At 36.5% G+C, this 15,372-nt stretch overlaps 1 protein-coding gene across 1 annotated transcript in view; it reads right to left on the bottom strand.

Annotated features, from left to right (window-relative positions):
* Positions 1 to 15,372, bottom strand: part of NBAS (NBAS subunit of NRZ tethering complex) — a 160,696-nt gene that overhangs the window by 50,923 nt on the left and 94,401 nt on the right. The window contains exons 41-44 of the mRNA XM_086875837.1: positions 12,651 to 12,880; positions 9,565 to 9,675; positions 6,383 to 6,633; positions 4,046 to 4,380 (exon numbers count right to left, since the gene is read on the bottom strand). Coding sequence (XP_086731963.1) covers positions 4,046 to 4,380; positions 6,383 to 6,633; positions 9,565 to 9,675; positions 12,651 to 12,880 — 927 coding nt within the window. The remainder of the gene's footprint in view (positions 1 to 4,045; positions 4,381 to 6,382; positions 6,634 to 9,564; positions 9,676 to 12,650; positions 12,881 to 15,372) is intronic.

Raw genomic sequence — 15,372 nt, 5'->3', positions numbered from 1 at the left:
GAACTCACACAGCCTACACTGCTATGTAACCAATGTCCCATTACCCCTTAGCACTCAAGACTTTTCTCCATTGTTTCTGACCAAAAGGAGTTTTTCAATGGAGATACTATTCCACAAGAATAACAATGGAGTGCATCTCATCATTATGGAATAGTCTCCCTTCTCTCCTTTCCACCTTCCTCTTCTGACATTTTGAAGGAGTGGGAGAGACCTGAGAGAGTATGCAACATTTGGGGTTTTTTTTGTTTTTTGACAAAAATTCACCTCTCATCGCTCCTATAAACCCTACTGCATTATCTCATAGTAAGCTCCCTCTCAAATTTCCTCCATGAGAGGAAGTTCAGTTGCCTCAGTGACAGTACAGATTATTTCATAACGACCATGGTTTTTTTGCATTTTGACTAAGTATGAACACTTCCATGAAATACCTAAATGTGCATCTGTTGTGGGAATAGGAAATTGATAAAGTATTTTGCCACAGAACTAGGCTGGAAGAAAGTACTGAATTAGAGAGTGAGCACATGACCATAGTAGCCCCAAAACACATAAAATTTAAGTAACTGGTGCAAGCCAAAAGGCTGCTTTTAAGTATGAAGCAATTTTCAGATGAAAGGTAGAGGAAAGAGACCTCAGATATAAGTTTCCAGGGTCTATAATGATAATTTCTCATTGTACAATTCTGCTTGAGAACAGAACAGGATCCTGAGGCAAAACTAGTTTCAAGCTGGTTAAACAGCTGTTTCAATACCAAACCCAGTGCATGGCACATTAGATGATTTGACCAACTGTTTCAAGCACCTCTTGAGCATCTTTCCTGGCCAAAAATCTAACAGATCTCTACTACAAAATTCTGCCTGACCACAAACCACAATCATTTTGCCTTTAGTGTTTCTTTCATGCTATTTCTACTCCCTACTCTCAAGAGAGTAGAGAAAAGAAACAAAGGAAAATAAATAATAAATGTGTTCTGAAACAGACACACAGTGGAGGATATCCACTCTCTCCCTGCACCATTCATCTGGAGAAAATGAGAAATAACTTGGAAGTGCTCAAGAAACATTAACAGCAAGAGTATTAAGTAGTCAGCTGCAGTGACTATATTTAAAGACAGTATTTCATCAGACAAGCCATGCCCTTGCTTCCTCAGTTCAGAGTCAAGTCTGGCAATTAAGATCTCAGGATGAGTCTGAATCATTGTTCGTAAGCATGAAAAAGTACCTTTATGAGATAAAAGGCATCAAAACACCTAAGCCAAGACAGTAGTTCTGCTAAAAAGGCTTCAGAGACAGCTGACACAATAGTTATAAAATGTGCTGGTCTACCATGACAGTCAGATCACAGCACAAATTCTGTGCTGACAAAGTTTCTTATTATCCCAGCTAACAATTTTTTTCAACAAATTCTGATATAGATAGAGGTTAGATGGGTTCTAGTAAACCTAATATTGTGGGAATATTAAAATAGCATTCAGAGAGGGAACAAACTGAAATACACCTCATTAAATATGGTGCATAAATGCCTCAGAAAAATTGTCACAAACCAAAATAAAGATACAAAAAACCCCTGGACACTTTATTGCCTTTTCATTTCAGATAAAGTTAGTGAAGACATCTCTAGATCTTTTAATAAGGTAAAACCTAAGAAATCTCATTTCTCTTTTGTGCGTCACAGTAAAGCTATGTAAGAAAGCATGGGTGAAACTTTATGCTAGAAATATCCTTGCAAGTAGGTTTCACTGGGCAAAAAAGAAACTCCACATCTGGTAATATATGTTAGACACATCAAAGTGCATTATTTCAAAACCAGGCTTTCAGCCAGATGGAGATTACAATAGTTTATAATTTACATTATTACAATGCTTAGAAACCACATGCATTAGGCCAGAATACTTTCTCTGTGGAACATCTTACTCTGAATGCAAAAGCCTGGTACTAAGCACAAGCTTGTGGCGCAATGAATTTTAGGATGAGCACAAGTAAATAAATACAACCACCCCAGTAACTAGAGGAGTAACAACCCAACAGGACACAGGCAATCCAGGAAGTTCCTGGAATGCATTGATGACAACATCCTTCTCCAAGTCATACAGGAACCAACTAGGACAGGTGCTGTGCTGGAACTTGTTTTCATCAACAAAGAAGGACTGGGGTGGGGAATGCGATATTCAAGAGCAGCCTGGGCTGCAATAGCCACAAAGATTGCAATAGTGCAATGAGGAGAGTGCACAGAAAATTCACTACTCTGGACTTCAGGGATTTGCCTGGTAGAGTACTATGGGATAAAGCAAAGAGAGATCCAAAAAGGCTGGCTGATATTGAAGGATAGCCTCCTCCAAGAGCAGAGGCAGTGTGTCCCAACCAAGATGTTGTCAGGAAAAAAAACTCAAGGAGGCCTGCAGGGATGCACAAGGAGCGCTTGGAAAAAATTTAAACACCAAAATGAAAGCCTACAGAGGGTGGAAGCAAGGACAAGTACCCTGTGAGGCATACAGAGGAACTGTCCCAGCAGCCAGGGAACAAGTTAGGAAAGCTAAAACACTGTTAGAACTAAATCTTGCCAGGGACACCAAGGACTAAAAGAAAAGCTTCTGGTGATAGAAGAAAGACTAGGGAAAATGTGAGTCCTCTCTGGAAGGAAATAACAGATATGGTTACCTGAGACAAAGAAAATAACAGTCACTCAATAACAGTTCTGCATCAGTCTTCACCAGCAAGTGATCCAGCCATGCAACCCAAGTTGCAGAAAGCACTGGCAGAGCGAAGAAAATCCCTCTGCAGAAAAAGATTGTGCTCAAGACCATCTAAGGAACCTGAAGGTGTACAAGTCCTGGGTCCTTATGAGATACTTCTGTGGGTTCTGAGGGAGCTGGCAAATGAATTTGCCAGGGCACTGTCCATCCATTTAAGAAGTTGTGGCAATCTGGTGAAATTCCCACTGACTGGAAAAGGGGAAACAGCCCCCATTTCTAAAAAAAGGATGACCTAGGTACCTGTAGGCTGGTTAGTTTCACCTTGGTACCTGGCAAGATCATGGTGCAGATCCTTCTGGAAACTATGGTATGGCACAGAAAATCCAAAGATGGCTGGTGACAGCCAGCATGGCTTCACTAAGGGCATATCGTGCCTGACAAATCTGGTGGACTTCTCTGACAGGGTTACAGAATTGGTGGATGAAGAAAGAGAAACTGCAGCTGGCATCATCTACCTGGACTGGTGCAAAGCATTTGACACTGTTCCACATGACATACAAACTGGAGAGATGGATATGACAGATGGACCACATGGTGGATAAAGAATTGGCTGGGTTTGCTGCATACAAGGAGTTGCATTAAGAGCTAAGTCCAAATGGAGAGCACTGACAAGTGGCACTCCTCAGAAGTTGGTATTGTGACTGGTACTGTTTAACATCTATGACAAAGACAGGGACAGTGGGACTGACTGAGCCCAGAGGAGGCCACAAAGATGCCCAGAGGAATGGAGCACCTTTCCTAGGAGGACATGCCGAGAGAGATGGGGTTACTCAGAAAGGAGAAGAGAAGGCTCTGGGAAGATGTTAGAGCAGCCCTCAAGCACCTAAAGGAGGCTGTACAAGAGTTTCCAAATGGCATGTAGTGATAGGACAAGAGGAATGGCTTTAATGAAACTGGGCAGTTTTATAATAGATTAGATACATGGAAGAAATGCACAAACCCTCCATGGCAGGAAGGTTGCAATTAGATGTCTTTAAGGTCTCTTCCAACCCAAACCACTCTGAAATACACAGTATCTTTTTCTCTGCTGAATGAGCACACAGGGACTTTGGGGTTCTATCAAAACTCTTATATCCACAGATCTAACTCCCTTAACTGAATAAAAATCCCTTCTTTTCATAGTGGCAGTCATAAAAAGAAAAAGTAGGCAGAGGAAGGTAGGTTTACAAATTTATCTTTAAATACTGCAAAATGGAAACTGTAACATTTACTGAGACTTTGTTCTTGATACTATATTGAACTCATATACTATATGCTTCACCTGAGGACTAAAATTCTTTAAAAATATCAGCTTACCTTTGTGACAGCTTTGGAAGAAAAAGTAATTTCATCAATGAAAGTAACAATGTCATCTGGATCAAGTCTATCAAAGTATTTTGAACACATATCATATGCATGTAGCCATTCATCCATGGTTTCTGGTATTTTTTTAATGAGATGGTGATCACCATTCCAGAAAAGTTTTTGTAACCACACAGTATAAACAGAGCTTTGTGATAGCATGCTGCCATCTTTTTTAGGAATTTTGGGAGCCAGTTTGGAAATAGATAAGATATTTTGACTTGTAAGGGTGGGCTCCAGTGTTTCCAGAGGGTTTTCATTTTCATCTGTTAGTTTTTTGTAATTAAGACCTAGTGACAGAAGGAGAAAGAGGTAAAAGTTATTCATAATTAAATCATCTAACACTCCACAATTACATGTAAAATAATGAATACACTAACATCTGCATATGTAAAAAAGACTCTAGCCCATACCCTCTTACAAACATACGTACTGACAGATGTAGATTTTCTGATATCCCAGAGCAAGTGTAATTTCTCAGTCCATGATACAGATTTTAACATTTTATATTGCTCCAACAAGGGGAAATGGGTTCAAACTGAAAGGGGGTAGATTTAGACTAGATACATGGAAGAAATCTTTCACTGTGAGGGTGATGAGGCACTGGCACAGACTTCCCAGAGAAGTTGTGGATGCTCCGTTGCTGAAAGTGCTCAAGGCCAGGTTGGGTGAGGTTCTAAGCAACCTGGTCTAGTGGAAGGTGTCCCTGGCCATGGCAGGGGGTTTGGAACTGGCTGATCTCTCTGATCCTTTCCAACCCTCAATCAGTCTGTGATTCTATGATGCAACCCAAAAAAAGCAGATTCTCAAAGAACCAAGAACATATATGTAGTATACAGAATCATGCTAGAACTTAAATGTAAACCCTAGGAAACCTCATGGAAGCCAAGGCATAAGTTTTCATTACTTTAAACTATGTATTCTGATCATGTAATAACTGGCCCTTACCACTTAGTAATAGTTGCAAGGCACTAACCATAAGTAAACTAAATAAGGTCAGCTAGAGATAGGACATGCTGATCCATTTACATCAATATTTCTATAACCAAAACTCATGTTATTACTCTGCTTCCTAGAGGAAGAACCTCCTTACAAATTAATTTACCAACAACAGAAATATTTCTAGCAATGACACTATTATATTTTCCTTATAATTTCCAAGATAACTGATTTCTATTGTCATGTTCTTGTTCATATACTTTGGGCCTGCAACCTGTGTACTCAGCTGTTGCTCCTTAACTCCTATCTCTAAACTATGCTGAACACTGAGAATTTTGACTGAGGGTATAATACAAGATTTAATTTTTTACCACACAAACTGACTAATTTATGTCTGATATATGGTCCTTGGACATCTTTTTTTTGTCTTTTTTTTTAATAGCTTTGAAGGTGAACAGTAACTGCTTGGCAGAATTTTCTTGGGCAAGCATCACAAAGCTTGAGGCATCACAGGACTTGAGTGCTGAATTATGTCAATAAGAACTGAAGGTTATCCCTTCTCTCCAAAAAAAGTTACTGACTTTTTTCTTCCTGCAATACATGAATTCATATGCACCATCTTTTCAAACTCTGCAGCACAGTTAGTGTCCAATACACATTAGGTTCCAATATTGCTCAATTAATTCATCCTCACAGGAGGTAATGACATACAGTGTGTATTTTTCATTCTGAAACTGGATTTGGAGTTGTGTAATGAAAATTCAACAGTACCCAACTAACAAGCAAATTGAAAGCAGTAGTCAAAACTTCAGAGTCCTTAGCAGTAGTGTATTTTACAGTAATTTTCTCAAAATGTAGGGCTACAGACACTACTGTAATTCTGGGGAAGCAGAAGGCAACATCAAGTGGAAAATATAACAAAAAATTATCCTCTTTCAGATGAACAAACACAAAATGCACAAAGTCCCAAATATGTTCTGTAATTCAGACTCTTGAAAGGTAAACTTTCTTAAGTCCTTTGAGAATATTCATATTAAACTTGTAGTGTTAGAAATGATACTCTAGGAACTTGCTATTTTTCATTTAAAATTTCATTATGAAATATCACCAATAATTCTAACTTGCATTACTAACAGAAACCTGTTCTTAACTAGTTTTTTCTTGCTGTGATCAAATAAATTTCCAGTAAAACAAAGAGAAGAAACTTATGGCTATATTAATTTTATTCATCTCCTTTGCACACAGAAAAAAGCTATTACCTTGAAAACAAACTAGCTAAGTATAATCATGCCGATACTTACATGACAAAAAAATAAATACAGTTTTAAAGAAAACAAAAAGGTACTCTCCTACCTGGTGCAACTGCTTTGAATTTTTTCAGGAGTCGGATGTGAGTTTCAGGTTTAAGAGTGTGGTTCACGACTTCTGAGCAGCCACAGTTTTCCAGGAGAGTAAAATAGTAAAGCAACCGCTGGTGATCTTGGCCTTCAATACTTGGGTAAACATATTTAGCCATGTGTTCATGAAAGGTTTCAGGACTAGTTTTCAAAACCTCAAACAGACCAAGACTTTGTGCTCTTTCTTCAATTTCCAGTGTAGATAACCTGTATTTAGAAATAATTTTTGCTTAAAGGCCTGGATGTGCCATGAAAGACTCATACAACTGTACACCTGGGAGACAGGACAATCCTTTCCTCTCTTTAGGGTCCCACAAACATTTAGATAACTGTACACTCTATAAGCAAAAGCTAAGCAACTCTTTTATTTCCCAATCCAGTTACCTGTTAGCTTGGACATGAAGATTAAGGATTATGAATACTGAAGTGGAATTCAAAGCAGAATTTCATATCTGTGGGTATAGCTATATCTAAAAGGAAAAATACATCCAGTGCAAAGCAAGACTTCATTAAACAAAAGGACCAACCACTTGTGGCTGAATCCTGCTCGAAGATCCTACTGCCCAGTTAGAAGCTTTCCCAATCCATTTAATTCTGTTTCTGTAGCTGATGAGTACCTGTGCACACCTTGAGAGATATTATCACTGAAAATTGGTTCTTGCCCAGCAATTAATCTATTTGGCACTAATATTCACATTTAGGAAAGTTTACCAAGACTTTGACAGTTTAACAAGTTGTTTCTCAAACTGTCATCCATGAAAGCTTATGAAAATATCAGTAAGCCTTGGGTTGACCTCAGTCAGTCTCACTGCTTCAGGAAATTCTTTCCTGAATCTTTTGAAAAGAATACATTAGCTCTTTCACAGCATGAATTCAGACACCTCCAGCTGACTACAGAAAAGATAATCACTCCTTTTTCCCTTAGCTGGGAGAAAAATGAGTACATATCATCTTAAGTTTATATCTTTTTCAACTGAAAGTTTTACCTAAATCTGAGGAAGGAAGTAACCTACAGATGATTCCTACCTCAAGTGCCCCCCAGAGCTAAACCATATGGCACATTAGATAGTACATTTCATTTGGAAATCTGATGTCTTCTAATACTATTTGATTCTCCTTTACCTTTAAAATTGATTAAATTAGAATTTCATCATTTCCCTCCCCAAGTATATATGCTGTTAGTGTTTCTCTTTAACATCCAAGTAAAATGTCTCAGTTTATTTTTTAAGATTATTTTGTTACAGCAAATACCACAAACACAACCTTAATTATATTAAATTATATTATTAAATTGTATGAACAAGATTGGCAGATGTTTGCAGTGTGTTTTTAAGGCAGGGCTGATTGTGGATAGGAAGAGTTTATAGTGTTCCAGTTGTTCCAGAACAAAAGGTTCTGTGATAGACAAACAAAATTTCATGTTGCTGAAATAATAAGTTGCATTTTATAGAGTTTTGATAATCAAATATGATCTGATTTCTCAAAAGAAGTAACTAAATTTCCACTTGATTTTTATAAAATGCCATTCTGAACAATTTTCAGACTCATATTCCACAAAAAAAGTCATAATTCTTTGTCATCAGTAATCAAAGAAATGGTTAATACAAACTATGTTAATACAAACTGAAGCTCTTCTGAGCTTCTCCCTATGTAATGTGGCTTATAGAAATACTGCATATTTGGTTAAAGAGATTAAGTCTTAGAATAAACTTCATTTCAGTTCAGAACGAATGCATAATGAAACATGTATTATTAATGCCATAATCCCAAGACTCAAATATACTGTAATGATCATTTGCTGTCAATCATTTTTAAAATGAGATTACAATACAATGAAAACATGCTCAGCAGCATAATATGCTATTATATATCAACTTTTAAGACTTCTTTTGATTTCCACTAGGGAAAATATGGTTACTCTGTACTTCTGTGATTTCAGAATTCTATGAATACTAACACAAGGAGGACAAGAACAAAGAAAACTATTGAAAACTGTTTCAAAACACCTTAGATAATATTCTAGTCACAGAGAAGACAGCTGACTCTTTCACCCCAATGCTGCCACGTTTATATCCTGACTGTTTTGTTTAAAGCAGTAAATAATTTAGCAGCATCAAAATTTAGAGGGTATGACTTCTGTTTTCTGGAGGAAGTGAAGAAAGTCTCAGAACATTACTTCATCTTCTCCAGACAATTCACCAGGCTTTGTTTTTTATCCCTCATATTTTATACAATGTTTTAATGCTTTTTAATTAATAGTTAATGTTAAGAGAGGTATAAACACTGCTGCAAGCTAAAGGTGGTTTAAGAATTTAACACTTGAAACAAACCAAATTAGTTTGATCATGTCTGTCAGAACAGTAGATAAGAGCTGCTGCATTACACAGGGAGATCTACATCACTGTCATCTGCATGTGCTATTCAGGCAAGTAGCTTGGTCTTCCATCAAATAGGTTTATTCCTCTTTCAGTAGGAAAAAATTGCCTGACATGATGTAAGAAGTTAAAACAAATTAACTAAAAAATAAAGGCCCTGAAGCCACTTTGGAATGGAGACTATAAGCACCCCTCCCCCTATGCCACAGCAGCTCCAGTTTTGGTTGGCTATAATCTTGTAGGCTAGAACAGTTTCAGTAAAACATAGTTAATAGAAGGAGTGTGCTTCTATCAAAAATTGAAACTGAAATGAAGAGATGTGCGATATGAATAGGGAGCTCAAATATATTTCTTTCCTCTATTATGTAGAATAGATATCAATAAAGAGCAAAAAGATTGAGAAACCATCAGATTTCAGGATTTATTACAGGGACTGTAAGAGTAACTACAGGATAAGTTGGTACTGGAAGAGAGAACTAAACATTCAAAGTTGTGGAAATCTGAACACTGAAACAAAAGTCCTGGAATACTCTGAAGAACAGTAAGACGTTTATGGACTTTTAATCTTGGCTGCAACACCAGTTTTCAAGGCTGATTGCAGAAGCATTACATGGAAAAGACAAAAATTCCCCTACTATCCCAACACAAGACAAATGAACACACAACCCAAACTCCACCCCCAATATAATGCAATTCTGTCATAAATTACCATTTATTTCTGTGTAACAGAATTGTATGTGCATTTGCAGAGGAGAAAACTTACCCACTGTCAGTGAATAAAAATTCCAGATGGGTCATGTAAACTTCCCAAAGTGGAACACTGTATCGCTGAGCCAAAGAAATAGCAATTTTATAGACATTTTCTTCAAGTGTCCTGGTAGAGGACAGACATGAGAGAAAATAAGGAAAAGTTATGTTAAGCTCTATGAGACATAACATGAAAAAAAACCCTTACATTAGAAAACTAATTATTTGTTTTTATTATTATTTTTTCATAAAAAAAGAACACAGCAAAAATTTTAAAATAAAAGTACATTAAGTGTATCTTCCTATATTTACTTATACTTGGTGCTCCATTTGGGAAAAAAAAAAATACAAGAAAATAACTACAGAGTTACTTCCAAGATAGGAACCTACTCCACAAACACTGGTTCTCAATGGCAACTTCTACTCAACCCTGTGCAAAAATCTCAGCTTTCATTTAATTTAAATTATAAAGTGATGAAGTATGTAACTTGACACTGTTAGCATTTATTTGATTTAGTTGCAACACCTACATTGTTTTAGCACAACTGGTATATAAATTCTCAAAAGCTCTTCCTAGTAGTTCACAGACAGAAACACTCCCAGTATTTGTACACTAAAAGGTGTGTAGATGTCCAGCTCATTCTGTCCTAAGATATTTCAAACTGCTTTTCTGTTAGTGCCTAATCTGTTTGACACAACAACAGATGAAGAATATGGTAAAATAAGAAAGACTATAGTTAATGTCATACTAATCTTTACTAATCCAGTCTAATATGGTTCAAATAGAGACAGCTGGTTCCTAGGCTGGCATAGAAGCAATACTATTAAGGCAAATGCTGGGATTTTTAGTTTTACTTTGCTTGGGTTGCATCTTTTCTATTCAGGATAATTCCAAACAAAACACAATCTAAGTGTAATTACTTCCTAACAGGCCTGTCATGAACAAGTTTTTTCAAATGTATTTAATGTGAATACTTGAATGGATCTGCCTGAGCAGGGAGGTTGGGCAAGATGACCTCCAGAGGCCCCTTCCAAGCTCAGCCATTCTATGATTGAAAGAGGAAGATGGTATGAATGCTTTAGTTGCAAAATAATCCAGTCAATCATACAAAAAAGGAGTGGCTCCTGGAACCAGTGGGATCCACTCCTCCTGGAATGGAGCTACACCACAGTCCTCCCTTCCTGTCTAAGGGTGGCATGCAGCAGCAGTCTAAGGCAATGGTGGTTTAAGGAAATGATACCATATAAATGAAGAACAGTACAATCAATTTATTCATTGTCAAGACAACAACAAAAACAAGCAGCTGTTGCACAATGAAAACCTGAAAAAGTCCATTACCTTGCAAAGAATCTTTTAACTTACTTTTACACACCCCTTTTCTTGCCCAGCCCTGACTGCATGTCAGTGTGAGCCCAAAGGAATCCTCACTGAAGGCTCCAGCAGAGGCACACTTTGAATGGATTTTGGTGTTGTTTCACCAAGACTGGTGCAAACCCAAAAAACAACAGCCCCCAAAGATATATACCAAATACAGAAGGTAAGAACAGACAACTACTGGTTAGGTAGTTACAGCAAATTGCTCCTTCTAGTACAAAGCTGTTTTATAAATAAGATGCAATCTTTTCCAGGTGTTGTTCCTTCAAACAGCACTTCATAAAAGATTAAAAAACATGAGGCACTTAATTAGAACATAAGAACAAATATACTACACAACTACATTGAATTTGTGCATCTTTTTCATTAGAAAATGCAGATTAAGACTCCACTGAGAAGATTAAAGCAAGAAATTGAAAGCTGAACAAGTAATTAACTGAATCTTTGCAACTGCCCAATATGGAAGTGCCACTCTCATTCACACACTTCCTCTAACCCTTTCATATTGTGTTTTTACCTCTACTTATTGTAAGGAACATTCTCTTCATACTTACTTTATTTCACAAGAGACAGTATCTATGTACTCTTGGGTGACAATGTAACTAACCCTGCTGTAATCAAAGTAAGTATCTGTAATAACAGAAGACTGCTTGTATTGAAGTTGCTGTAGGTAGTCATCAAGATGTAACCTAGTGACATACTAGATATATGTGCTTATTAACAATATACATGAAGCAGGTAATTCTAATGGAAACATTAACAGATGATTACAAGCCATTTTTATGAATTCAGTGACAAAATCTGTGCAGGTGCAGATTTCACAGATGTAAAGCATCAGCTTAGTGTTCAAAACCTGACTTTATACAACTACTCCAGTATAGCAATTCCATTTAGTAGCAAATTTCTATTGGAACTGTAGCTATGAGTAGCTACACATGTGGAAAACTGAAAATATTTAAATATGCTCTTCAAAAGCTTTATGCAAACATCAGTTTAAAATCTGAGATTATATTTAAAGCTTCTTATGGCAGAGAACTCTTCCTTTGACATCTGTCAACTATTCAGCTGTGACTGTCCCTAAAACATAAGTCACAACTTGCTCACAGCTTGAAGTACCTGCATGCAGATATTAATTAGAGTGGCTTTTTTAAAATGAAAAGTACTATCCTATATCTTTCAATTTTTCTCTTCTGGGTTTCTGAAAGGTGAGATAAAAGCATGCTAAATATCAGAATATATGGAGTGAAGTACTTCCAAATGACTACAAGAAAGAAAATATAGTGATATACAGCAGTTCTAACTAAATTATTAAGAATAACATAGAGTTTAATAACTTTTTTTTTTTTTTTTTTTAAACTATAGTTCATTCCAAACTTTGATGCATGGGCATACCCTAATAGATTGCTAGGACAGATTTACAGGAGATGAAAGAGAAACCTTCACCTATGCTCTGCTTTTATTAATCCCTTATTAACTTTAATATTAGCAGTTAGTAAATGAAGAGTTATAGATTCAATTATAAATACATTTATTTGAGCAACATTTCATTTAAGTAGAGCAGTTACATAGAAAAAGCTCCAACTGTAGTAGCATTACAGTGTAAATCTCCAAAACAAGTAAATTAGCTCTCTAAAGGTCAGCAGTACTTTCAATTTACTCTCCTAATTTAAAGCTTAAAGCTATTCCATTCTAAAATAGAGAAAGCAAACCTGAGAGACATTACTTACTCTGCCAATCCTAGTATTGTTTCTCTCTTGTACTGTGCATCTGCTGTAAATCTCTGCACATCCACTCCTTTACCAAGTCCTTGCAGTGTCTGAGCTTGAGTGAAATCAAGCAGTCTTTCATTGTAGTAATGCAGCAGATTTATCAAAGTGGTGATTTCTTCAGGCCAGTCTGCATGGGCATACTGAGTAACATGCTTTGTGACCATCTGAATCAGCTCTTTTGGATCAGCCTGCAAAAATAATTGACAACAAACTAAAAAAAACAAATCCCTGTTAATGCTGAACAAAAAATTATCAATATATAACTGATCCCTGTGTTTGGAACTAGGAGAGTTGTTTCCATTTCTGAGAAATTTTAAGTAAATAGAATTTAAAATTTTCTGTAAGGCCTATTTGCTCTGATATTATCTCTGTGGAATGTTTTAGACTACTCCATATGATACAAGTATTAAAAAATACAACCAAACTTACCTTACCAAATTAATAGTAAAAAGTGTTTCACTGTGACTGAATTTATTTATTTTTGAATTCCTCTTTTTCTTTACACTGAACTAGTCAAACACTGAAGTCTAAGAAAAGTTACTGAATTTCTGATACACTTCTATTACACAGAACTGAAAAGAGGAATAGCTATTAAGGGCTGAGAACTTCTGAAGAGGTACTGCAGGATCCACAAATTGCATGAGGCACTGCCTACACCTTGAAGCTTCGAAGAATTAAATAATGCTCATCTATGTACTACAGCAACCTTAGTTTTCAAACTACATTAATCACAAATAAGACTTACTTTTCTGTGTTCGAAATTACACACTGAGTGTATCAATTATAAACAATTAACTTCTGTAGTCAAAAACCCTTCTGTAGTCAAAAGCTACAATTTAGAACACAAAGCATGAAAAATGAATGCATGTACTGTGGAGTGTTCCAAATTATTTTGAGATCTGGACAGTGGCTATGCCTAGGCACATCCACTTGAACAGAGCTCTGTGCAATACGTAAACTCCTGGCTTACTCAATACTTTGATTTCTCTCTTCCATGAAAAATGAGGGCACCAGCAGCTCAGTTCCAAACAGAAGGACTGTGACTTCTGTGTGGCATCCACTGAGGAAAGAATACTTCCAAAAGAACCACCAAAAAATACCTTGGCATTCCAGTGTAGTTGAAATATTTCCTAAGAGAAACAGCTGTTGTAACTGCTGTGTTCTCAGAAATGCTGAGTGTACCAGAGCAATATACTTTGGTTGTCTACTACAGGATTATTCTGCTACATTAGAAGATAAACTTGTAAAGATTGACTAGAGCACACAGCTGGATAAAACATGCACCAAGAGTTTAAACCTTGAGGCGTGCTTTATTTTTTCCGTGACTTGCTGGTCATTCTAAATTGATTTTTTTTCAACTCTTAATTGACAGGCTGCTCACCAAGTCACATTAAATGCTACAGGGCATCCTTTTTCCACTCCACAATACACTTCTGAAGCCCTCCAAACACTAAAAACTCATTGGTTTTATAAACAACAGCAGTACTTCTTTCAAGGCTGCTTAGGAGATTGGTACTAGAATAATAAAACCTCACAAAAAGAGACAGGCAAGCAGAGCAGTGCCTCTACAACACAATTATATCAGCTGGAAACCCATCCACAGCTTATTATGTACCCTGGTATCTCATTCTATGTGATACACTAGAAAACAGAGCATGGAGACAGGGAAAGTCAGAGCAAGAGAAGGAAACGTTTAACATAACTGCCTAAAACCTCCAGTCCACTGAGAAAGGCAGGTTCCTTTGACAACCTATAGGAGTAAATTTGCTCTCTTTTGTTAGATTTCCCCTCTCTCCATTAAGGCCCCATTTGTTATATTTCTGTAAAAGCACCTGTGTGTAAGCTTCCATGCTACCTGTTTATGGTCCCAAGGACTTTATTTGGAAATAATGTCTTGGGGTCTATTGGTCTTACCAGTGTCAAGTTTAGAATAAAAGAATCCAATGCTATGTGAATACCCATGGATATATGCCCACACATATAAACAGCAAAATAAAATGCAAACTCTTCAATCTAGAAGATAAAAATTAGACATTTAAATTAAGAAAATGCAACTGAAGTTTTTTTTTTACTGAAAGTAGTTACCAGAGATTGTCTTATTTTCTTCACCACCAGAAATCTTTCAATCAAGTGATATCCTCTTACCTCTTAAAAAACCTACAGCCCAAACTATTGCAGCATATGAATCCAAAATTAGTTTAGAGAACTCCTGACAGTCTTCTGTTTGGTATCAAGATGCAGAGAACTTGTATTTCATCACTTTAAGTATTAATTTTTTTACATCTCTACATTTTATTAATACATATCTTTTAGAAGAAAAACAAAATTATTTCTATATCCATTAGATACCTCATCAATTAGACATGCTTGTTCTAATGAACAGTGAGAGAAGTCACTACAGCTGTATCGTCAGTTTTCAAAAAATGTTTTAACAAATTTAAAGTGAAAAAACCATAACAACTAGCTAGTAACAGTACCTGGCCATGAAGAAAATCAGCAAAATCTGAATCTTACTGCAGTATTCATGGAGTTTATAAATTCTTGGACTTTCTTTAAATTGTATCAGACAGCAATTTGTGTGAATACAAATTAATTTTGACAAGTAAGACCAATAAGATGCCATATTCAACTTGTTCCCTTTCTAACATCACCTGTCAAAAACCATACCAACACCCCCCCA

Source organism: Cyanistes caeruleus, chromosome 2 (assembly GCF_971803275.1).
Source record: "Cyanistes caeruleus chromosome 2, bCyaCae1.hap1.1, whole genome shotgun sequence".
NCBI classification, from domain to species: Eukaryota; Metazoa; Chordata; class Aves; order Passeriformes; family Paridae; genus Cyanistes; species Cyanistes caeruleus.
This window is presented reverse-complemented; position numbering and strand designations above follow the sequence as displayed.